Source organism: Gallinula chloropus (assembly GCF_964237585.1).
Source record: "Gallinula chloropus genome assembly, chromosome: 1".
Classification (NCBI taxonomy): Eukaryota; Metazoa; Chordata; class Aves; order Gruiformes; family Rallidae; genus Gallinula; species Gallinula chloropus.
Genome location: NC_140085.1, coordinates 192,487,607 through 192,512,742, shown reverse-complemented (window position 1 = coordinate 192,512,742; position 25,136 = coordinate 192,487,607). Strand labels below are relative to the sequence as shown.

Sequence of the window (25,136 nt, the reverse complement as noted above, 5' to 3'; positions counted from 1 at the left end):
AAGATCATTGAGTCCAACTTCCCTGCCAGAGCAGGATCACCCAGACTAAATCACACAGGAACGCATCCAGGCGGGGCTTGAATGTCTCCAGAGAAGGAGACTCCACAACCTCTCTGGGCAGTCTTTTCCAGTGCTCCATCCCCCTCATGGTGAAAAAGTTCCTCCTTACATTCTACATGGAACTTCCTATACTCCAGCTTGCATCCATTGTCCTTTGTCCTGTCACTGGACATCACTGAGAAGAGCCTCACTCTGTCCTCCTGACTCTGGTCCTTTACATATTTATAAAGATTAATAAGGTCACACCTCAGTCTTCTCCAGGCTAAAGAGGTCCAGCTCCCTCAGCCTGTCCTCATTAGGAAGGTGTTCCACTCCCTTCATCATCTTGGTGGCCCCACACTGGACTTTTTCAAGGAGTTCCATGTCCTTGAACTGAGGGCCCAGAACTGGACCCAATATTCCATGTGCAGTCTCACCAGGGCAGAGTAGAGGGGGAGAAGGACCTCTCTTGACCTATGAGCACTCCTTCCAATATATCCCAGGATGCCATTGGCCTTCTTGGCCATGAAGGCAGCTTGCTGGCTCATGGACTTCCCACTGTCCGCCAGGACCCCCCGGGTCCCTCTCACCTACACTGCTCTCCATCAGGCCATTCCTCAACCTATTGCATTAATATCCTTGTTTTTCATTATCAGGAGAAAAACTGCCAACAGCAGTAAAAGCTGAAGCTGCTCCTTCACTGGGAACAGCTATCTATCTGGGGATCGGTTGGCATCGCCCTTCTTGTTTGATTTCTCTTGGGCTATCTATTTTATTTTAATAACCTATGAAATTATCAGACAGGTCTGAAAGGAGAGAGCCTTCTGAAATCTGCAGCTGTGCCACAGCTATTTGGTGTTCAAAGCAGTTTCCACTCATTTAGCTGCAGCTCAGCTGCCCGTGTCAGTTTTATCTTCCAAAATTTTCGCAGTAGATTCAAATGCAGAACGTGTCTTTGGTTTATGTTGTACTGCATTTGGAAAAAAAAACACTTGCAGAATGAGTTTTCAGGCTGGTTACTTGTGTCCCCATAAATCTGCCAGCATTTATTCACATTTGGAGCCTTTCAGGGCCCTTCTAGTGAAGCAGAAGAGCATCTTACATGGTTGAAGGACTCAGTTATGGCTCTGTTCAGGGATTCAAAGGAGCTGAGGGTGTACAAGAAGTTTTAAGCTGCCCATTTGTACCTGTATGGCAGCATCTGCACCCCTAAGACATAAACCTGCAAGGTGCTAATTGCCTCCCTGGGGATTGCCCAGCATTTAACATATTCTGCATGTCATGTTCCTCTCTTTCCTTGTATCAGTAATTGCTGCTTTCCCTGGCAAGGAAGAAGCTAAGAGGAGTTAAGTTCAACATGTTTTTATTCATTTTGGGAAATGTTATCATTTTCTGCCATATGTGAGTAAATTACTGCTTTCCCTCTCCCCATTGCTCACATGAGACAGCAAGAAGGACATTATGCTCCATGGGGAAAGAGCACACTGCAAGAGGCTGCAGCATCACTCCATGAAGCCTTTGAGATGAGGAGAAAGGGATCTGGCCACTGTAAAATAGGGAGTTCCACTAAAACCAGAGTCCTTTCTCCTCCGTCGCATTGTGGCCGTTCCTTCCATGGCTGAGGGTGTTCTTGGGGAACTGACAACCTGTTGCCGTGAGGTCCACTAGCTCCCAGCATGATGAAGCCAGTTTCACAGCTGCTTCCTTGACCCTCTCCAGGAAATAATAATATAAAGCACGTGTTTATATTGCAAGGATAAGACACGAGGCAGGGACTTTTGCATGGATGAAGGGACAGGGGACAGTCCTGATACCTTTTCCCCAGTGCCATCAACACTGACCTGGCTCTGTGCTTGGCCAGGCAGCAGTAAAGCAGCACAAAAATGTTAAAACAGTCCTTTTCCCTTCTCTTGTCCCACACACTCCATGGAAAATTGTGATGCTCCAATCCACTCACCCAGCAGTGAGATATTGCCACAAATTGGCTGGCTATAAATTCAAGCCATCGCTGGCCAACAGCAACACAGACTCCATCTGTAGTGAGAGCATTAGGTAAACTCTGCTTCAAGGAACAGAGCTCTTTCCTTTTTTTTTTTTTTTTTAAACAAAGTCAGGTTTTTCAATAAAGAGGGATGTAAAATAATCTCTGACAGAGGAGCAAATAGGAGAGCCAAAAGAGACAGAGCTGTTGGCTTAGTTCTTTTATTTATTTAAACATGAACGCTTCTGCTGTAATTCACTCTGCTTTTCCCAAGACCTTGGCAGACAGTTAATGGTGGCATCACAACCTGGTGTCCCAGGTACTCCCCAGAACTGACATGACTGGAGAAGTCTCCTGGGATGCACTGCTAACCATTCCTGGTGCGTTGACTAATGAGGACAGCCCAGATTTGCCTCTGCAATTTCTGCAAGGTGTTGACGCCACCCCAATGGTTTCAGCTTACTCAGGAAACTGCTTTATAGGCAGCTCTTTACCACATGGATGTGGTTGGCTCCTGGAGTGTTCATTGCAGAAGTATAGTTTGCCCTCCTCTGCTGAAGGCCAGAGTGTTTTCACAAGAAATCTTCCCTTGCCGTACTCTTGTGCTCCCAGGGAGAATAATGTGTATCACCTAATTATGATTTAAGGTACAGGAGCTCCATAGGAAGCATTGGAGAGATCAGAGATGGTGGTATGTTTACGTTCTTGCTTTTCCAGAGCAAGCCAAGGGAACTTGCTGTGGAACATGATTTTGGGGCTAAATTTAGTCTCTCACATATAGAGACGAGGTCAAATCCGATGTGAACTGTGGATTTAAATTTACCCTGTCGCAGTCCTGTGCTGATGGCAAGCATTTTCAAACACTCTGAGGAGAAAAAGCTTTTTGCAGGAGCTTTTCAGACCCCATTCCAGGATAAGGACTCCAGGATGTAGGATGGCACCTTATTTCTCTGCTCACCATAAAACACGGTTATTGGACTAAAGCCTGCAGCCTTGTCAGTGCTTCTGCAGAAAATTCACTTCTATTCAAGGCATGCCCTTCAACAAGGATGAAAAAAATGATTTAGCCCCTTTTCAGAGGCTATCTGGCAGGGCTGGGTTCACTTTGCCCATCACCTTGAGGGGTGGCTGCTGGCACTGCAGCCCTTCTCAGAGAGAGGAGGTATTACACCAAGAGAGCAGCAGAAAACAAATCATTAAAAAAAAAAAACCAAAATACGAAAAAAAAACAAACAAAAAAAAAAACATAAAAAGGAAGACTGTTTCCTACTAGTCCCACAGAAATGGCTTGCCAGAGCATGAGGAGGGTGGAATGACTTCAGCCACCGGCAATGGGATGCTGAGATCTGGACTGAACGTAAGAGCTATCCTGGGACCTACTCTTTGGTCCTTCCAGCACAGTGAATGGCCCTGCTGCTACCATGCAGATCAGGGATGCCACTTTCAGCCTGGAATACTGTCCCAGCTCTGGAAGAGCTCTCTCCAGCTCTCTTGGCAGAGACCACTAGCAGAAGAAGCTGCAGCTGCCAGCCTGGAGCTGCTCTGTTAATAGATGGAAGGCAGAGATTCAACTCCTTCATACTTTGGTTTTCGGGCTTGGGGCTTTTTTTTGCAAGCAATTGTCACTTCTGTTTCTCTATTTATAGCAGTGAGCACCTATGAGATACCAAATTGCTCTGTTAGTTACATGTGTGCATCTGTACTTAGAGTTTTGATACCTTTTTAATTATTTCCCAGCTTGCCTGTTACAGCAGGCTGCTGGCTGATTCACTCTTTCTTCCCATTGCCCATTTACATTCGATTTTACACACATTTAATTGGACCATTATCTACCTTTCCACACTGTTTCTTTCCCCGAGTCATACCAATCTTCCTGCATTGCTATTCATAAGTTGCAAATAATTTTTACACTTGCATCCTCTTACATCATCTTCACTCCCACATCGTGGCACCGATTCCTTCTCTCTCGACTGGCCACATGCACCTGCAGTTTGCTTCCACATTTTCTCAGCTGCGATATTACCCCTTTGTGGTGGTTTGACCCTGGCTGGAGGTCAGAGCACTGCAATGGTTCTGCCCTTCTCATTGGCTCTTATTTCATCTTTTCTCTTCCTACTCAGTTCTCAGATAGTCCCACATCCCTCAAAATCTAGCTGGAATTCAATCACACCCCCTAAAGTAATGGCCAAGATCAAAGCTGGACCAGGGCTGAGAACAGTGCTCAGGTCAGGAATATCGGTTTTATCCATAGCAGGATGAGGCAGGATGTTTAACTTGCAGTCTGAAGACATTGCAGCAACCTGCAAACCCTGGTTTATTGACAACAGCTCAAGGGTTGCAAAGGGAACTGAAAAACAAGTCAGCTGTTTGGAATTTGAAATTCATCCAAGAAGAATCTTTACCGTTCCAGAAAAGATGGGTTTACCAGCTGCAAGTGAGTCAGGACTGGTGGGATAGAGGAAGAGCTGTCTTTACCAAGAAGCTTATGCTGGGAATGTGAGGGTTTTGTCTTTGGTGAGTGCTTTGCTACTGTGATGATGTGGCTTTGTAAATCTCCTTGCAAACATGAGTTGTGTTATCATCTCCTTTTTAGTATTGCTGCACACTACAATCCCTGAATCAAAATGTATTCCTGCTCCTACCTTTGAAGTAAGTACCTTTGATCTTTGGAAATGCAGAGGTAGTGGAGGTAACTGGAGTCTAATTATGCAACACTGAATAACCTCAGGACAATGGAAGCTAAAACTCCAGCTCTCACAGAAAAGTTCTGGCTTTTTGTAACACCAACAGTGGTCAAGGCCTCCATAATTTCATCTCAGGGAAAAGACTTAACCTCCAGTGCCCACAGTATGTAACTCGAAGAAAAACTCAGTTTTCCCACATGTCAACACAGCACACGTTTTCTACTAGTATTATTTTTTGATATGCATGAAAGAAAAATACTCTATATCCTCGGTTTGGTATTTGACGCAAATGTTCTTTGCCACAAGTTGTCATTATAACTTCTGTAGGCCAATTGTCACATCTGCCGTAGTAGTCCTAAGCTTAGGTTTGGATATGGTCAATGTTCCTTTGCTGTGGTGTTTCAAAAGTACCCAGATTTTCTGCCTCTCTCCTTAATGAAGTCAAAAGAAACAATGTTAAGACAACTCTCAACTCTTCACTATGAAAATTGCCTCTTATCCAGGAGCAATGAGAAGCTGGATACTCTCCAGTGCGGTCTAAAGAGGTGTTTGGTGAAACAGGGATAGTCCTTGTAGCTTAAACTGGTTTGGGCTTCCTAATTCTCCATCTCTTTCCTGTAGGTTCACAACAGAAACCTGTTGTCCCTTGACTTCGATCGTGTGACAAGGACAGAGAAAATCTATGATGACCACCGTAAGTTCACGCTCCGCATTCTCTACGACCAGGCAGGGAGACCCAGTCTCTGGTCGCCCAGCAGCAGACTGAATGGGGTCAATGTCACCTACTCCCCGGGAGGACACATTGCAGGCATTCAGAGGGGAACAATGTCAGAAAGAATGGAGTACGATCAGTCTGGCAGAATTACATCCAGGATCTTTGCCGATGGCAAATCATGGAGCTACACTTACTTGGAGAAGGTAAGAATCCCCCAACAGCTCAGAGGAGGTGCTACTGGTTCAAACAAGCTTTGCTCCTTTGACTTCAGTACAGCTACAGCTGCGCTCCTCCACATCAGCGGATTAATGGTCCTTATGGACCAGTACTCCTCTACCACCCACACACCAAGGTGCATACTTTGATGCCAGACCATGAAACAGCAATTTAAAATAGCCTGAGATGTTTCTTCCCAGGCAGACAGAGGGCAAGCCTTGATGCTGTGAAGCTCTGGCATTTGATTTTTTAAGCACAGCATTCCTTTGCTGAGCCAGCTGCAATATAAAATATCTTCAGGTAAAGTCAGTAGGAATTTCCCCTAGGATTTCCCATGTGGAAATAACCCATGCAGTCTGACTTCCTACCTTCTTTGAGTGGACCTTTCCTCCTTCAGAGGAAATACATGTATTTTAAAAAAGTGTGAGGCATGAATCCAGCCAGACTGTTCTAGCAGACTTTGCAGTGTTTTCTGTAGTCTGCAGTCTGTAGATTGGCCTGCGAAGCAAATTATACTGGGTATTACCATTCATCGTTGCATTGCCCAATGTCCTGCAGATCCATATGCTGCATGCTCAGTTTAGGGAAACTGCAGTAACGAAGCTTTTAAAAAAGCAAAAGGTATTGACTTCCTCCTTGTATTATACAGTCTGGGTGGATTTTTTGTTACATGAAAAAAAATAATCCCAGAATAAGCATGCAAGTAGAAGTTTTCAGTAAGAGATGAATCATAGAATCCCAGACTGGTCTGGGTTGGAAGGGACCCCAAGGATCATACAATTCCAACGCCCCTGCCACAGGCAGGGCCTCCAGCCTCCAGGCCTGGATCTACACAAAGTTGCCCAGGGCCCCATCCAACCTGGCTTTGAACTCCTCCAGGGATGGGACATCCACAATCTCTCTAGGCAGCCTGTTCCAGCACCTCACCACTCACTCTGTAAATGGAGATACAGAGACGCAGTAAATTAAATGACCATTGGAAGGTGTCTGTGATGGTTTAACTCCAGCTAGCAACAGCACCAGGTAGATACTCACTCACCCTTCCCAGTGATATGGGGAGAAGAATGGGAAAAAAACCCTTATGGGTTGAGATAAATACAGTTTAACTAAGGAAGAGAATAATAATGACAATAACCACAGCAACAACCCAAGTGGCACACAAATGCAATTGCTCGCTACCTACGGAAAACAACCTAATGCCCAGTCTGTTTCCAAGCAGCGATCCCAGACAGCATCTCCAGTTATATATGGAGCATGACGTTGTGTATCTTGGAATATATCTTTGGTCAGTCTGGGTCAGCTGTCCTGGCTGTGCTCTCCCAGCATCTTGTGCACCTGGTAGGGCACAAGAAGCTGAAAAGTCCTTGACTTTGTATGAATGCTGAAACTACCTAGCCACAGCTAAAACCACCTGTGTGTTATCAACATTATTTTCATACTAAACCCAAGCCACAGGACTACACCAGCTACTAGAAATAAAATTAACTCTATCTGAGCCAAAACTGGGGCAGGGTCGGGGAGCACTTTTTCAAGCATATTTTAAGTCATTGTACTGATTTCATTTGTTTAGTCTGTAAAATCAGAGACAGCTAGCCTACAGGGTATTGATTTGAACAACTGAGCATTCTGAATTTAGCCCTTCCTCAGTATACTAACTGCTTCATCTGACCCAGTACTATGTGAGGATACTCAATGTGCCATGCAGCTGCATACCTCTCACGATTTAATCCTATGGGTCCAGAGATTTACCTCATTTGCTCTTTGGATTGAAGAATCTTGACAGTTTTGTGAGAGTTAAGCATGATTTTGCCTGAAAACCAGGAATATAAACTATAATTTTCTCCTTCCTATCCAGTCCATGGTGCTGCTCCTTCACAGCCAGAGACAGTACATCTTTGAGTTTGATAAGAATGACCGGTTGTCATCAGTGACCATGCCCAATGTTGCCCGTCAGACCTTAGAAACCATTCGTTCCATTGGTTACTACAGGAACATCTACCGGCCACCTGAAGGCAATGCCTCAGTAATTCAGGATTTCACAGAGGATGAGCAGCTACTCCACACTTTGTACTTGGGGACAGGGAGACGTGTCATCTACAAGTATGGAAAGCTGTCCAAGTTGGCCGAAATGCTCTACGACACCACAAAGATCAGTTTCACCTATGATGAAACCGCTGGCATGCTGAAGACAATAAACTTGCAGAATGAAGGGTTCACATGTACGATCAGATACAGACAGATAGGACCCCTCATCGACCGGCAGATTTTCCGCTTCACTGAGGAAGGCATGGTGAACGCTCGCTTTGACTATAATTATGACAACAGTTTTCGGGTCACCAGCATGCAAGCAGTCATCAACGAGACACCTTTACCCATTGATCTCTACAGGTACGATGATGTGTCAGGAAAAACTGAGCAATTTGGTAAATTTGGAGTCATTTACTACGATATCAACCAGATTATCACCACTGCTGTCATGACTCACACTAAGCATTTTGATGCCTATGGCAGGATGAAAGAGGTCCAGTATGAGATATTCCGGTCTCTCATGTACTGGATGACTGTGCAGTATGACAACATGGGGAGAGTGGTTAAAAAAGAGCTGAAGGTTGGCCCTTATGCAAACACAACTAGGTACTCCTATGAGTATGACGCTGATGGCCAGTTGCAGACAGTGTCGATCAATGACAAACCTCTCTGGCGTTACAGCTACGACCTAAATGGAAACCTCCATTTGTTGAGTCCAGGGAACAGTGCCCGCCTTACACCACTCAGGTACGACCTCAGGGATAGGATTACTAGACTGGGGGATGTGCAGTACAAAATGGATGAAGATGGCTTCCTGAAGCAGAGAGGCAATGACATTTTTGAGTACAATTCAGCTGGCCTGCTCATCAAAGCCTACAATAAAGCTAGTGGGTGGAGTGTGAAATACCGCTATGATGGTCTGGGAAGGAGAGTCTCTAGCAAAACCAGCCATGGTCATCACTTGCAGTTCTTCTATGCAGACCTGACCAACCCAACCAAGGTCACCCATTTGTACAACCACTCCAGCTCCGAAATCACCTCACTCTACTATGACCTTCAAGGCCACCTCTTTGCAATGGAGCTCAGCAGCGGCGATGAATTCTACATAGCCTGCGATAACATTGGCACTCCTTTGGCTGTCTTCAGTGGGACTGGCTTAATGATTAAGCAGATACTATACACAGCGTATGGGGAGATCTATATGGACACCAATCCCAACTTCCAGATCATCATTGGCTACCATGGAGGACTCTATGACCCCCTCACAAAGCTTATCCACATGGGACGGAGAGACTATGATGTGCTAGCAGGTCGCTGGACAAGTCCAGACCATGATATGTGGAAGCATCTGAGTAGCAATAACATAATGCCTTTCAACCTGTATATGTTCAAAAACAACAATCCTATTAGCAACTCTCAGGATATTAAATGTTACATGACAGGTAAGACATTTATATTAATCAACATGCTCACAAGCTTGCTGTCAGTGAATGGGTTTCTTTTCTCTCTGTATCCTGGTCACCATGAGGTTTTCCAGTGTTTAATGTAATGGACACAAGCTTTTCTTTGCCAGTTGACCTCTGTGTGCAGGGCATGTTTAATTCATTAGCATAGATGGAGATTGTAATTCCCAAACCTGTTTTCTTTTCTCTTCCTTGGTGTTTATTCTCTTTATTTTGCTTCCAGTTTTTCATTCCCTCAGATATCCCAAGTTTAGCTACTAATTAATGTCCTGATAACCTTTCTCTTTGTAGAGGGGCAGCTCTGTTTACACAGTTTTGCCTGGAGATTTATTTGCAACTAAACAAATGACATGCAGATTTGTTCTAGCAGAATGGAAACAGCAACTTAAAACCTTTTATAAGTCAGACATTTTGGAGCACACTACAGTAACCATGTAGTTCAAAGTTAATCTGCCCCACTGAATTAGCAGTTCCTACTAAATGTCAATAAAAGCAGGTGTGTTAGACTTCAAGGCCAGATTTTAGGGCATGCCTATCCCACGGCTTGACAGAACCTCTGAACTGCTTCCCCTGGGACTTTGTGAAATGGCAATAACATGAGCTCTGTGTATGGGCTTTTTTTTATATACAGAAAATCATTCTGTAGATTAAATGTCCTTCCTATATTCATACTTTGTGCAACATTGGTAGTGATATTTGAGAGGACTGGGATGCTTTTCTGTACACTTCCCATCGGAAAACCAGGTGACACAATCACAAACCAAACGTACATACTTCATAAGGAGATATAATTAATTTTAAAATGCTCCTGCTCCACCCATCACAGCTTTCCCATAAGCAACAATATTTGCATTCCCCTGAGTTGTAAGACTGACTAAATGTTATAAAATAAAAGATCTCACTTTGTTCTATTCCGCTTGTTTTTCTAGCCATCAGGATTCATGCTTTTAGGTTCTTCTGCAACAATCATAAGGATTAGACTGATTTTTTTAAAATGAAAATCTGTTTTCTCCAGAGCTGAGGAGATGATGCCATGAGGGAAGTAAAATATGCCAAAAGCTGCATATGAAGATCCTGTGTATTGGCCTCACTCTGATAATTAAGGCTGGCAGGGAATACTTTGAGATAACTTTTCCTATCAGGAAACACTCGTTTGTCAAAACTGAATTTGTTTATGGGAGAGGGTTGAGCTTGAGAGATTTCTCAGCAGATATGTTGTAAACAGCTCTCAAAATTGTCTAAATGACAAATTCCAAACTAACCTAAAAGACAAAATATCCTTTTTTGGTTTACAACCTTTTTGAGTTAAGCATAAACTAATGATTGGGAACTAGAGAAGAAAAATTAAGGAGTCAGAAGCAAACTGAAAGATCTTCATTTGAAACTGTTTTCTTCAGCTGATTTAGTTTTCTAACAGTTGCTTTGTGACATATTAACGGATTTCTATTTTCCTGCTCAAGTTAACACAGGACAAAATTTCCAGTCCTGTCTTGGAGCAGGTGAACAGCTTCCCACGCAGTGCTGATGTTAACATCAAGATGTCCAAATCTGATACTTTAATATTTTATATGCCCTGAATAACTTTTTCCATGGTCTTGAAAGTTCTATTTTTAGTTTTTCAAGAATACAGAGCCCAAGTGCATTTCTGAAGTTTCTCCTCTCCCAGTGCATGGAAGAAACAGGCCACTTAATGGGATGAATGCCATGATGCTGGGCTGCTGCTCTGGCATTTCTTTCTGCTGAAGCTATCTGGCATCTCATGGACAGGACTGGTGATTGATGTCCTTGTCATCACAACCAAATCCACCCAGATTCAAGCACAGGGAACCGCTGTCCATCCCGCCATCCCCAGACTGGGACCCACTGTTCTTAGGGGAGCTCAGGACTCAGGACACAGGCAAACAACACACATGTTGGTCTGCAAGGATGAGGTTTCTGAGCTCGTGGGTACAAATTGGAGGCATGTGGAGGGGAGAGCAGGAGAAGCAGGTATTTATGTTTTGAGAGGCCCATTGTTAAACATGAATATTTTAGTGATTGTACACTTCATGTCGCAGAGCTTTGCTGCCAGCTTCAGCAATCCTGATGGATTGAACTGACATTTCCATTACATGTGTCTGCATTAAGCACTCTTTTTCTTTGCCCTCAAATGAATTTACTGTGAAATGTGTTGGCAGGGTTACTGTAGCTGAAAAAACCTCTGTGATGTGAAATGTACTTTTCTGTCAAAAAAGTTGTCACTGCCTCTTGGCAAATTAATATTTTCCCCTGTGTATTCTGAGCTCCACACCTTCTTCCCATGGTTTATTTTGCAGGGTGGGGTTGGGTTTTCTGGGTGGGATATTAGGGTTTTTTTCTCTTCTGGGTGTTACAACACCTCTTCCCAAAAAGAACAAGCTCCCATTTGCAAATGTTCTGAAAGCCAGTTTTCTGAGAAGTAGCAAAAAAAAAGCCTGTCTTGAGTCTTTCCAGGCACATTACCTGTTTTTCTGATGTTCAGCATCCCTTCTCTGTATCCTTTTTAACATTTGTGAAGTGCTTGGAAAATGGTTCCTGCACCAATGCCGACCTTCACTGTTTTACTTTGTTCTCCAGACCACCTGGACCACAATATGTACATCAAAGGTCTTCATTTCACATGAGAAGGATTTGGAAGCAGCCTGGCTTAGCGCTAAGCAAAAAAAAAAATAATCAGATGAGCCTTTTAATTTATTTCCCTCCCCGCAACTTCTCTGTTTCAAAGACACTCCAAAAACAATCTGTACATTGAGTGAACAGAAGTGTTTTTATTACAGAAATCCTCCCCCTTCCACATGGATTGTCGCAAGGGCTTTTTGGACATCTGCCCAATCTCAACATTTTGGCCTGTAAGAAAACAAGCAACAGATAGTGTGTTTGTTTGGCTCCTGGCTCTCAAGTCATCTGGAAGTACCTTATTTGCCTCTTGCATCCGTAATTTCTTTTCCAACCAGCTCTTCAAAACACTCATTTAGTCTCATGGGGAATAGAGAAAAAATATTCAAAGATGCATATTTGATTATTTAAATTGATCTCTTCTTCAGATTGCCTCAACAACGTTTATTGAGTTTAGGAAAATGAAAATCAAGCCCTTTGCACGTCCAGCTGGAAGCAGAGCAGTCACCACCAGAATCCTGGTTACATGCAAAAGAGTTAAGACCCCCTGGGAACTGATATTAGTTAAACCTTACCTTCATGGCTTTCTTTTTCTCACAATTGCTAATTGTGTGCCAAGTACACACCATATTGCTTGAGGATTTTAGCAGCTGTGTCCTTCTCTAGAGTTCAGTGAAGGAAAGCAAGGTGAGAACATCTAATGCTCTGAATTTAAGAGGAGGGGGGAAGCAATGCTGATCCCAATCAAATGTAGGAGTTAGCCAGCTTCATCATTAACTCCTTCAGTGGATTAACATTCAGCTGACATTCCTAATAGCTGTGCAGTCAAAATCAGGGATGACTGTCAAACGAATGATTCCTTTTTGTCAAGGAATCGTGTCCCAAATGGCTGGGTTTTCCATCATGTCCCCTTTAGTGACCGTGGTCTCCCTTTTGCATGGGACAGTGGTTTATTGCTTGTAGCCAGCGGTTTTCTCACCATCAGTAGGCTGCTAAGGGGGTTGTGAAAGGTCCCCAAGCAAAGTAGTCTTCTATCTGTGTGTTTATTTACACTATTATGTCCTTTGCTGGCAGTGTGGAGGCTGATTTTAAATGTCACTATGAAAGACAACACGTGACTTTACACTGGTTTAATACTCAAACTACACCTTCTTATGTAAAGTGCAGCGACACTGAGGACTGAGGTAGGAATGCCATGGAAAAATCAGAGGATATTTCCAGAGGCTCTTCCATGAGCACCTGCCAAACGACCATGCTGTTCATCCTGAACACCCTGGTATTCTGCCTGAGATAGCTCCAAATTTAGTCATCAGCCTGCAGGCCCTTTGAGAGTCCTCAGGAAGGCAAGTGTCTGTGGCTGAGATCACTGTAGGATGGGACACCACCTATTTGACCAAAGCATCTCAGCCTCCATTAGTGTATTGTTGTTCCTGTGCTGCTTCTGTGCCACCTTAGCATGGTACCTGGTGCCTGCTGACAACGGGCAGATGTCGAGTTGGCTTTGATTTGAGCTGTTTGGCCACTGCCAAAGCTTCTGTTTCAGTGCTGGGAAAGTGCAGAATGGGACTGCAGTTGGAGGTGGAAATCCCAGCTTTGGCACATTGTTCTTTCAAGGACCATTAAGATTTGCACTCTTAACATGAAGTAGATGCTCGTCATTTTGTCCAGACTGCTACAGTGCCAGGCACCACAGAGTCTTCCTCTGCACCCTTCTCCTGAGCAACCCTGCTTGAGAGATCTGATTTATGCTTCTCTTCCATTCCAGATGTCAACAGTTGGCTGCTCACTTTTGGGTTCCAGCTACACAACGTCATCCCCGGCTACCCCAAGCCAGACATGGATGCAATGGAGCCGTCCTATGAGCTAATCCACACACAGATGAAAACCCAAGAATGGGACAATAGCAAGGTGATCCATGAAACTCCATACCATATCTCACACCCTTCTCAGCATACTGTACAGTCACAGTCTTTATTAAAACCCCCTCCACCAGCCTGTTTACCTAGATATGATGGGAGATTGAGTGAGCCAATCCCCATTACAGTAATGAGATCTGACTGCATAATCACATCCTAAGTTCTTTATTTCCATGGTGCTTTTTCCTGTGATGTTTTCTGGTGTTTCCTCGATTAAATGGTGTGTTACTTTTTCCTTCTCCTGCAAAAGGCCATGTTACAAGGTATTGCAGGCTAAATTCAGGGCTTTTGCACCAAAGTTTCTTGGAAGCAAAAAAAAAACCAAAACAAAAAAAATCTTGATACAGAATAATTTTCCACGATAATTTTTTTCCAGAAACTTATTCAGTGTGGTTTAAAATGTCTCAAGCAACCAGTCCCAGTACACCCCTAAGAAACTCTTCTGCATTGCAGAGGGTCTCACCAGAAAGAAGTTTTAGCTGAGACTTTGCTTTCATTTTACACAACTGGGTTTCACCCCAAGTCACCGTGCCCTGCTTTTAAAAACAGGCCTGTATCACATGCCATTGTGGTAGGCGCTGGCACAAAAATCCATGATGAAGTTTGGCAAGAAAAAAGCTTTTACAGCAAAGTTATTTCCCCCTTTCTTCTTGTTGGGAATTACTTGGCTGAAAGACAGAGGCAGCGCTGTTAAAGGCTAGCACACTGGGTCAGGATCCGAGAGCCCTGGGCTACTCCCAGCCCTCCTGCTTATCAGTTGTATGACCTTGAAAAAGTCATTTAAAGTGATTTACCTCTCAGGATGCTCTTTCATCTCCTAGCCTGATTTTATTCTGAGGTTGCTTTCATCTGTTCAGTCTGAATCCTCTTTAGTCTGAACTCCTGCTTGCTGTTGCCATGTATTTGAACATCATGAGAGCAGTGAGGTACCAGTGTGTTTGGGGAGACCAGGCTCTGCTCTTAACATTTCTGCTAACAAAATGATAACAGTAGGAAGCAGGATTGATCCCAGCTGCCCTCCTAGACTCTTTATCTATGAGTTCACTGAAATCTCACTGTCTTGCAGCAGGTTCTCGAGGTCCTGTAAACATATTAAACCAGCAGGTAAAATACAGTGTCACGTTTCCCCGGCCACAGAAGGTATCCCTCGGAGGTATGAACAAGATACTGTGGATTAATAAAATAGTCTGGTGTCAGCCTGTCCTTGGCACACAGAGTCATAGCTATGTTGAAAACAAGGTAAAATGTACCAGCTGCAATTCCAACAAGAGATTCATGCTAAGACATATCACAATAACAGAGGGTGACCAAGAAGAACTATGCCTTTTGCTGCCACAGCTGAGCTGATAACCTGAGAAACATTACACCACAGTTACTCAGTTCTGGTTTGGAGCTCAAACACTCCTTTTCTGTTTCTCCCTTCCTCGGATTAAACAGTGAGATGCTAACAGAGATGATTTCTGTAATGAGAAATAGCCTCAGGTTTTTTCCTTCTCTCTGATGTGACACAGCATCCCCAGGCAAAGCTGCGCAGGCAAACAGGGAAGGCTCATTCAGAGTCCACACAGAAGATTGTCTCTTAATTTGTTTTGTGCAGCAGATAATAACTCTTGCAGAACCACAACAGAAATTATTATTAGTGGTAGTAGTATTATTATTATATCATTATTTTATCATTACTTCATTATTTTCTGGCTTATTGAATATCCAAGTAACTTGAGTGGCGGCTTGAGATGAAGACTGACACTCATAGGGGCAGCTGGGAATAAAACCAAGGAGCCCTCCCTTTCATCCACCTGCTTTAGGTGAATCTGCCTGGATGAGCAATAAGAAGGGAAGAAAATCTCCATGTCCCTTTCAGTTTTTCAAAGCACGAAGCTGCAGTGAGGATGGTGCAGGGATTTGCTGAGTAAAAGAGGGTTTTATGCAGCCACCGTGTTTCCAGATGAGTCACTTTGCACTAGAGTGTTGGAAGTGGAATTTAACCATTGCAGGTCGTTTCGTGTTCTTCCCCTGTGTTATGACAGCAGCAAAACACGAGCATTTTTATTCTAGTCTACAGTTGCTGGATCACGCTGTGATAGCGAGTGGTTCTGAAAAGCTGCAGAGCAGCATTCCCTTCCTTTCCATCACACACAGAATACTGTAGGCATACCTTTACATAAAATAAATCCATTCACATGTGATACCTGAACATGTGATCCATTTTCTCCTAGGCCTACCTGTGCATCCAGCACTGATGTTTCACATCTAGTTCTGTTCACTCCCAGCCACACATACATGTTCCCAGACACAGTCCAGCTCTCCTTCCTGATGGTTGTCTCTGTATTTATTGATAAACACTATTGATAGCTGCTTTAGGTGATCTTGCTTCAGCATGGGAGTTGGATGAGATGATCTCCAGAGGTTCCTTCCAACTCCTGTCCTTCTGAGATTCTGTGATAAAGCACATGGCATAAAATCATAGAACCTCAGAATCACAGACTGCATTAGGTTGGAAGGGAAATTAAAGGCCATCTAGTCCAACCCCCTGCAGTTAGCCGGGACATCTTCACTAGGTCAGGTTGCTCAGAGCCCCATCAAGCCTGACCTTGAATGTCTCCAGGGATGGAGCCTCTACCACCTCTCTGGGCAACCTGTGTCAGTGTCTCACCAAACTCAGAGGGAAGAACTTCTTCCTAATGTCTCATCTAAACCTGCCCTGCTCTAGTGTAAACTCATCACCCCTCATCCTATCACTCCATGTCCTTAAAAACAGTCCTTCCCAACTTTCCTGTACGTCCCTTTACGGACTGGAAGAGGCTCTGATTTCTCTCTGGAGCCTTCTCTTCTCCAGGTTGAGCCAGCCCAACTCTTTCAGTCTGTCTTTGTAGGAGAGGTGCTCCAGCCCTCAGATCATCTTCACATGGCCTCTTCTGGACCCTGCTTCAAGAGGTCCAGAGGTTCTTGTGCTGAGGGCTCTGGAATTGGACATGGTTCTCCAATAGAAGTTTTTGAAAGTTTTACGTAACAAATGAAAATATTAAAAAAGTGGAAGCACAGGAAATATTTTCAGACTGATCAAACTGTGAAATGGTCTACCAGAGCATATGGAGGAAGCTCCAGATCTTTTATTCTTTAGAAGTAGCCTGGCCAAGGCACTGGACAATGCCAAACCTGCTTGCAATTGGGGGATATTCACAGAATGATGTGCCACAGCTTTCTTATCTCCATGTCTTCTAGTCCCTGGTTTCTCTGGGTCACATACCTCCTTGTGATAGACCCAAGTAAATAAGAGTTACTCCATTGGATTCACTGATCAAAGTGGTGACCCAGAAGACTGAGTCAGTTCTTTTATCAGGGAGGAATAACAGGAGCACAACAGCAAAGCAACTAACTCCACATCAATGGCTGCGTCGTATCTCTTCAGAGCGCATAACCAGAGGGCCCAAGCATCTCTTTCCAAAACATTGTTGGTACTTGCCTTGCAGGGCTGGAAGATGGGAGAGATAATTCTTCAAGCATCCACCAGCTCAGAAACAGCCAGCATGTCATAAACTTTGCACCAACACCCTGCAGCTCTGGAGTGACATTTATAATTCAATACTCTGTTGTGCAGCACTTCCCCCCCCTCTACCCGCCCCCCTCCTCCCTGTGACAGTGAGGCTGTCACTAAATTGTTTGTTGAACAAGTTCAGTGTTATTGGCCACCAGGGACTCTGGGTGACCCCTGGCATATTGTGGAACTGCTGCACCTGAATCCAATTTCTACTCTTTTTTTTTTTTTTCTCTCTTTTCTTCCCCTTTTTGTCTTGTTGAACTGTCAGGTAATTGCTGGAGCCAGAACAGCTCTATTTGCAAGGAGGAGTGTTTTGGAGTCAGTGCTTGTATCGTTAGCTACATCATATTATGAACTACCCTTTTCTCCATCCCACAAGAACCGTGCCTCCAGGAAAGGTCCTGTTTTCGGCAGTGACCAATACAGGCTGTGCTGGAGGAGCAGCTCTTGGAGTCCCTTATGCAGCAACATTTTGGAGGCAAGCGATGCTCAGCCTGGGAGTGAGCTGTAGGGCTGTGCTTTCTGGCAGAGCTTCTCCCAAGGACAATCTGTTTGATGGACTTGCTCTTGCCAGTACCCCTCATTTGGGGGGGGCAGCCTCGCGTTGCGGGTGCTTTGCCCTGGGATTGGGCCATCATGCTGTCTGCACGTCTGTCCATCAGCCCCTAGTTATGTTTTGCAAAAGTAGCGGCCAGTTTTCAGTGGCTCTGGTGCAGGGAAATGAGTTGACGTCTCAAAGACATTAATCTCTTGTAGCTTTATGAAAACAGATGAGCAAGTGAAGGAAGAAAATCCTCTGATTTCCCCAGAGATGGAAATCTGCTTGATGAGCTCAATCTCGTTATCGCCCTGCAGCTGCGTACACTGGCCGAGTGGAGAAGAGACCTGTCCTCCATGCCCAAGAGTTAGTACTTGTGTTTCCCTCATTACCAATCAATCATCATCTAGATCACTGGACTTGCTGGCTAATCACTCACCTCCATCATCCCACGTCCAACATGGTTGGCAGGCTGCTCAGCAGGCATGTTGCCTCTCAGCCAACCAGCATGCAGGACAGCTTTACTGATGGGTAGGAACCTAATAGGCTGTTGTGGTTCATGGGCTCTTCTTGCACCTCCACCATCTGGGAGCTGGTGGGGGACATCCAAACAGAGACTCATTCAAGGAATGGCCAAATGGACTAGAGGGAAGACACTGACTTCTGAAGAGCAGTTTTGTTAACAGAGAGATGGGGGGGGGGGGGGGGGTAAACAAGAAGGAGTTAATGAATATTTCAGAGAAATCTTAACTTCCAAGCATTTTGGAAGAAGTGGCTTTCTGTGTTTTAAGCCATATGGTGGTAAGAGAAACACCTATCTGTGTATAATGGCACAAGGATATAAAGAAACTTGGAAACACGTTCACGTATTTCACATTTTGGATCCTTGATGGGAAATTAAAGCTTTCAGTCTCACACTGGAAGGCGGTATTTAAAAACAACAGATGATAGTATCTGGCTATGGTATTTTGAATCCTCAGGAGGTGTCGGCAAAATGCAAGAGGCTATTCAGAGATCTGTGTAATGTACCATTCTCCTGAGCTCCGTGCAACAGAGAACAAATGATGAAGGTCGTTCTCTTCTCTCCAATGGGTTGTTACTAGATAAAGTGAAATGTCACCTAAGGACATCTGATTAAAAAAGACTGTGAGGAAAAACAAATCCAGCCTATTTGTCACCCGCATCTAGCAACAAATATTGAAGTAAAATAACTATGAAGTCCCTTCAAAACTGGTTTTGTAGATACCTTGGTTTACCGTCACTAAAAGCAGCAGCGTTTTTTAGAGACTACCACATGCCACTGCAGCCTTGGATGGAAATTTTCTGTTTCTTTTCCTTGCCAGTTCATTAAAATGAGTTCAAAGATGAAACAGAAATGGTAATTTCAAAGTCAGGGATACACTGCCTCTTTGAACTACATATAATTTGTTTGCCTCCACGCCTTTTATATTCAGAGCAGAGTGTACAAGCTGGTGTACTCTGGTTTGCCTGAATTTGCTGAAGTTTTTTTCTGCTGTTGGATGTGTTTGCTTTTCTTTTTTTTAAAAGTGCTGTTCCCAAATACACACTTTTATCAAAGAAATGCACTCAAAAAGTCATTTCAAAGTCATCCCGGGCTCATTTTCAAGATATCAGAGATGTGTTTAGTTATTATAATTGTTAAGTGTTGATGATGTTTAGTTTAACAACATTGCACGTATCTGAGCTCCTACTTCCCTAAGTGACAAAAGATAAGGAGAGCACAGAAGGCCTGTAACCAGTCCCCAGTGGAAAACCCTTCCCATGTGATTTTTTTCACCTAAATTTAGGTCTCTGCCTGTGAACTTGATATCCAAGCTTCTTTTTTACAGACAGTAGAGATGAACTTGGTTTCTGCTGCCATTTCAGATGTCCTAAGAGTTTCTTGGACTTCCTCGTGAATTCCTACAGCATGGATCACCTGCACACTTCTGGATCAGCAACTGATGGTCCAGCAGGTCTCCCTGTAGTGCTAAAAATAGTGTTGAACACTACCCATTTTGGTGATTCGTCAGTGGAGCCCAAAAGACAGTTCAGATAGCCAGCTTCTAGGGCTAGGATTGAATTTAAGAGTAAGACACATAGATGCAGGTGTCTCCATGTGTGCTAGGTGTGTGCACCCACTATAGTCTGTCAACATCTGGTTCATACCGGCAGTGGAGCTCACTTGAAGCACTGATCACCTTCTATGCACTAACGATAGACCAAGGTGAATCACACTCTGGGCTCCATTGACTGTGCAAGGGCTCAATTCATTTGCCAGTTGAGGGATCTTGATTGTTCCCAGGTGCTCCTTCAGAAGAGCAAAGACGTTCTAGAGCTGCTTCTGTCTCTCACCGCCCTTTGTGGTTGCTGCAGGCACCCTTGGGAGTCTCAGCTCACACTAGACATCCATGTAATGGTGCATGGGCAAATGAAACAGTCTTGCAGTCAACACTGACTACAGCATGCGTGAGAAGTGGGTGCATAGAAGGCTAGGATAGCCACAGGTTGATGGGTTTCTTTCTCAGTGAAGGTGGTTCCAGACCCAGACTTCACAAACTTCCCAACTCTAAGCAGGCACATGACTGCAGGTCAAGAGACAGCCATATGTCTTTGGTTAGTCATTTAATCTCTGGTTTCACCACCAGCAATAGTGCCAGAAACAGTCCTACAGTTGCACATGCAACAGGAGAAACACCTTCCTAGTACGAAGGAGATGTCCTGGATGGAGACCAAGAGGACACCACTTGGCCTGGTTCCTATGTGGATGTCCTTAGGCGGGAATTGACAGTGCCATTGGTGTTAAATTACGTGTAGTCCCTTAAACCTCCAAGTCCTGCCAGTAGTAGGATGGGCGCTGCTTAGTTTCTTTCTGAATGGCATCCAGATGAACAATGGAGCTCTAGAAATTGTATGACTTCATATAATATCACAAAGGCAGATTGCAATTAGATCAAGGAAAGATCCAGTATTCTATTACTGGATCACAAATTAAAAAAAAAAAAAAAAAAAAATCAGAGTTCCCTTTTATAATGGGAAATTCCTGAAATTCAAAGCTATGGAGAGTTTGACCATAAAGTGGAAAATTAAAAATTACCTCCATCCAGAAGGTCCCAGGTAGCAGGCTATGGAGCTTGAGGAAGGTATATCATGGCCCAGCCATTGATATTGATACGTGTTGTATCACAGCATGTGCCAACCAGGCTACAGTCCTTCCTGAATTAAAAAAAGCCAACGACACAATCAACACAATCGACCCTTAAAATTTGTTGTACAGCTGTTGTCCTCACAAGGTTTTCTAACCTCATTATAGATTATGTCTCTACAGCTAAGTAAAAGAAGTCCAAGTCCAATTCCTGGCTCTGAGGCTAGGTAGAAGTGACCTGGAGAGTTAAAAAACATGTCTTAGAGAAAACATGTCATGAAGAAAACATGTCTTGGAGACAACATTTGGAGGAATGAGTCCAAAACCAAACCAGGAGTTAAAATAAAAACTATCCACTGTGAAAGATAAGACATGCAATACAATTCCTCACTCTCTTTCACAGAATTTACTTTTAAATTTTTATGAAAGTATTTTTTTATGTTTAGCACTACAAAAATATAGTTACAAGCCATATGTCCTGCTTGTCCAAACCACAGTGTGTTGTCATATCACTATGTGTCTGTCTTGCAGCATCAGCAGGTTTTCAGAGCTCATTGAAAATTCACTTTTCATTTGGATTCAGATAAAAAGATATGGAAGTAGTGTCCACTGGTTTATTGGGGAAACCTAATTTGGAGGCACTCACAGAGGATTTATAATAATAATTTGCTAATAATTTGCTCAGACTTGAAAAGGTGCTACAGTTTCTGCAGTTCATCAAGAATAAGACAAAATAGTAGGGGAGTGGGGCAGATTTTAGATGGGAATATTTCTCCCATGCCCAGTAGTGTCTGACCTCCCAGAGCTTCCTTCTCCAAGGTGATAATCAGTAGATGGTGCAATTAATTCCAGGGACTCTGTATCACTCAACTGCTGGTAACCACATTGATGTAGATATAGATGGTAATACATAAATGACCACAGGAACATAGAAATGTAGTGCAGAAGACCTGATTAATATCCTTGAGGGAAGGAGCCCAGACCAAACAGTGATTCAGCTTGAGTAATGATAAATGCCTTTTCCCATCACCTGTAAAAGTCACTGAGGGGAGTTGGGAGAGCAGCGTGGCGTTAGGTAGTGGGACCACCTAGAGTGAAATCATATGAGATGCACCTGAAAAGAACACCTCCCCATCTAAACCTCTTGGAAGATGAAATAGCTAACCAAGGCTGTGCAGTGCACGCTTATTTACAAGTGTTTCATGGAGCCTAGAATCCTAATTGCTCCATGTCCATCATTGGTGACATCTACATTAATTACATGATTTTTTTGCATAATCAGAGCACCTGTGCAGTTTGCAGGGGAGCTGGGTTTGGCTCCCTATCAGTCTGTTAATTATATCACTCTATGCTGTGTGCAAGATCCCCCACAGGCAGGATGGGGAGAACCATAAAGAACTCCTCTTCATAGGTGACTGGTTCCTGTCCAATCATTACACTGTTAATCAAAAGGGGAAAGGAGGAGCTACACCAGTTTGTGTGGCACTTTGAATAAGAGTCAGTCTTGGGTCTTATAATGCCTTAGAGTCTGAAACATGTTCTTTAACTTGTGTACCTCCATTCTCTTCTGGTTTTCTCCTTTATAGATCAAAATTGCTCATAACCTCTGAGTGAATTGCAATGATAAATCGTTTATTTTATTTCTTTAATGCTTTAAGACCCTTCTCTGGAAACGGCCAGCATGAAAATGGTGGGTTGTTTCATAGAACCATAGAATCATTAGGGTTGGAAAAGACCTTCAAGATCATCTACTCCAAAAATCCCCCTACCACCTGTATTACTCACGATACCATGTCCCTACCTTTCCTTAAACACCCTGAGGGACAGTGACTCCACCACCTCCCTGGGCACCCCATTCCAATGCCCAACCACTCTTTCAGAGAAGAAATGTCTCCTCATTTCTAACCTGAACCTCCCCTGGCACAACTTGCAGCCATCCCCTCTTGTCCTGTTGCTACTTATCTGTGAGAAGAGACTGGCCCCCAGCTCAGCACAAACTCCTTTCAGGTAGTTGTAGAGAGCTTCCTCTTCTCCAAACTAAACAGTCCCACTTCTTTCAGATGCTTCCCATAAGACTTGTGTTTCCCTTCTCTTGTTCCAAGTATGAGCTGATAGGTCCATGCCAAAATGCCTGCATCATCAGAATTGTCTTCTAGCACCCAGGGAAGGATGTGAGCCTTTAACTTGTGGACGGTTTAAGGCAATATCCTTCATGGATGTTAAATTTCTTCAAAATAATTGGAGTGCAGCAAACTTCTTTGTAGCCTATTTTTAATCCTGGATGTCATTACGTTATTGAACTGAGCCGTTGGCAGTGCCAGGAGACTCTTGTCATAGCATCCTCTTGCTTTTGTGAAATTTGAGCAAATAATTGTTCACAAACAGGGGTCTTTAAGAAGCCTGTGCTGCCATGAATTGATGAGAGCATTTCCAAAGATATTTTGCAGCAATGATGAGCTGCTGACTTGCTGTGTGTTTGGTCTATTATATGCTAACAGCAAAATTGACTTTGTATTGTACCTGACTGTAAATGATCCAGGCTGTTGTCTCTCAGTAGTTTTGCTTCGGTATAAGCCAGAATTCAAGCATCAGGTGTGGGTGGCCTTAGCTCAAGGAGCCTGGCACATTGTAGAGGGTTTTCAGGAAATAGGACTTGGATTTAGGGCCTTCAACAACCTGCTTTGGGCAGGTTGATATGGGATAGAGAGAGGCTATTGACACTTTGAGCGTCATCCTTGTAATGCAGAGCTTTTGAAGGTAGCTCAAGGAGTTGCAAACTGAAGTTAAAATGGAGGGACTTTTTTCAAATACTTCCACACTTTTTCACAGAAAATCTGAAAGCATTTTGTAAAGCATCATGGCCACAAGATGAACGATTTCTTATGTGCAGGTGAAGAACACTGAAGCACAGAATAATTCCACGTTGAAACCAGACTCCCACAGCACTGGGGCAAAAAATCCTTTTCTACCTCTACATCCTTCAGTCTGTGAGATTAAATACAGCTCAGTTTATTGGAACAAAGAGTGTTAAGGAGAATAAACTGACAGCATGTCTCTTCCATTAAAAAGAACTAAAAATCTGAGAAAAGGAGCTTTTCATTAGATGTTTCCAGGATGTTCTGCTGGTTTCCAGCACGCTAATAACGCTACTGGGTCATCAGGCTTCTCTTTGTAACATATCCTTTCTCTTCTTTTTCTCCCTGATCAGTCAATTTTGGGAGTCCAGTGTGAAGTGCAGAAGCAGCTGAAGGCCTTTGTCACCCTCGAGCGCTTCGAACAGATCTACAGCTCCAGCATCGCTGGGTGCCGCCAGGTCAAGAAGAACAAGAACTTTGCCTCTGGAGGCTCTATCTTTGGCAAAGGGGTCAAGTTCGCCATGAAGGATGGGCGTGTGGCCACTGACATTATCAGTGTGGCCAACGAGGACGGACGGAGGATTGCAGCCATCCTCAACAATGCCCATTACCTGGAGAACTTGCACTTCACCATCGACGGGGTGGACACGCACTATTTCATTAAGCAAGGGCCGTCGGAGGGCGACCTGTCCATCTTGGGCCTCAGTGGCGGGCGGAGGACCCTGGAGAACGGCGTGAACGTGACGGTGTCCCAGATCAACACAGTGCTAAGTGGGAGGACTAGACGTTACACGGACATCCAGCTCCAGTACGGTGCGCTGTGTCTAAACACTCGCTACGGGACCACCTTGGACGAGGAGAAGGCCCGTGTCCTGGAGCTGGCCCGACAGCGAGCTGTCACCCAAGCTTGGTCCCGGGAACAGCAGAGACTGCGGGATGGGGAGGAGGGTATTCGCTCATGGACAGAAGGGGAGAAGCAACAAGTGCTAAACACGGGCCGGGTACAGGGCTACGACGGCTATTTTGTGATCTCAGTGGAGCAGTACCCCGAACTCTCAGACAGCGCCAACAACATCCACTTCATGAGACAGAGCGAAATGGGCAGAAGGTGACAGAGAGGGTCGATGCGGTGACTTCTTGCCAAAGACAGCTACTCTTTTGTGGCCACTTACCTGACTGTGTTGTACTCAATCCTTTTTCTAAACTGAACAAGGCGGGGGGGCTGGGGGGGGAGGAAAACAGAAAGAGAAGGAATAACATGGTTGCACTGTAACTCATGCAACATACTTTTTTTTTTCCTTTTTCCTCTTTAATTTGGCCTTCACTCGTTTTTTTGCAATGAACAGAAGGTATATTTTGCCGTAGTGTGATCACAGTGAAATTA

The 25,136-nt window shown here is 44.1% G+C and overlaps 1 protein-coding gene across 3 annotated transcripts in view; it reads left to right on the top strand.

The window, feature by feature from the left end:
• TENM4 (teneurin transmembrane protein 4) overlaps positions 1-24,864 on the top strand; it is a gene marked incomplete at its 3' end in the record, with an annotated part of 366,880 nt that extends 342,016 nt beyond the window's left edge. For all 3 annotated transcript variants that reach the window (XM_084264045.1, XM_084264044.1, XM_084264043.1), the window contains 4 exons: positions 5,326-5,622; positions 7,491-9,105; positions 13,526-13,668; positions 24,106-24,864. In XM_084264045.1, the coding sequence (XP_084120171.1) occupies positions 5,326-5,622; positions 7,491-9,105; positions 13,526-13,668; positions 24,106-24,864 (2,814 nt within the window). The remainder of the gene's footprint in view (positions 1-5,325; positions 5,623-7,490; positions 9,106-13,525; positions 13,669-24,105) is intronic.
• Between the last annotated feature and the right edge of the window lie 272 nt (positions 24,865-25,136).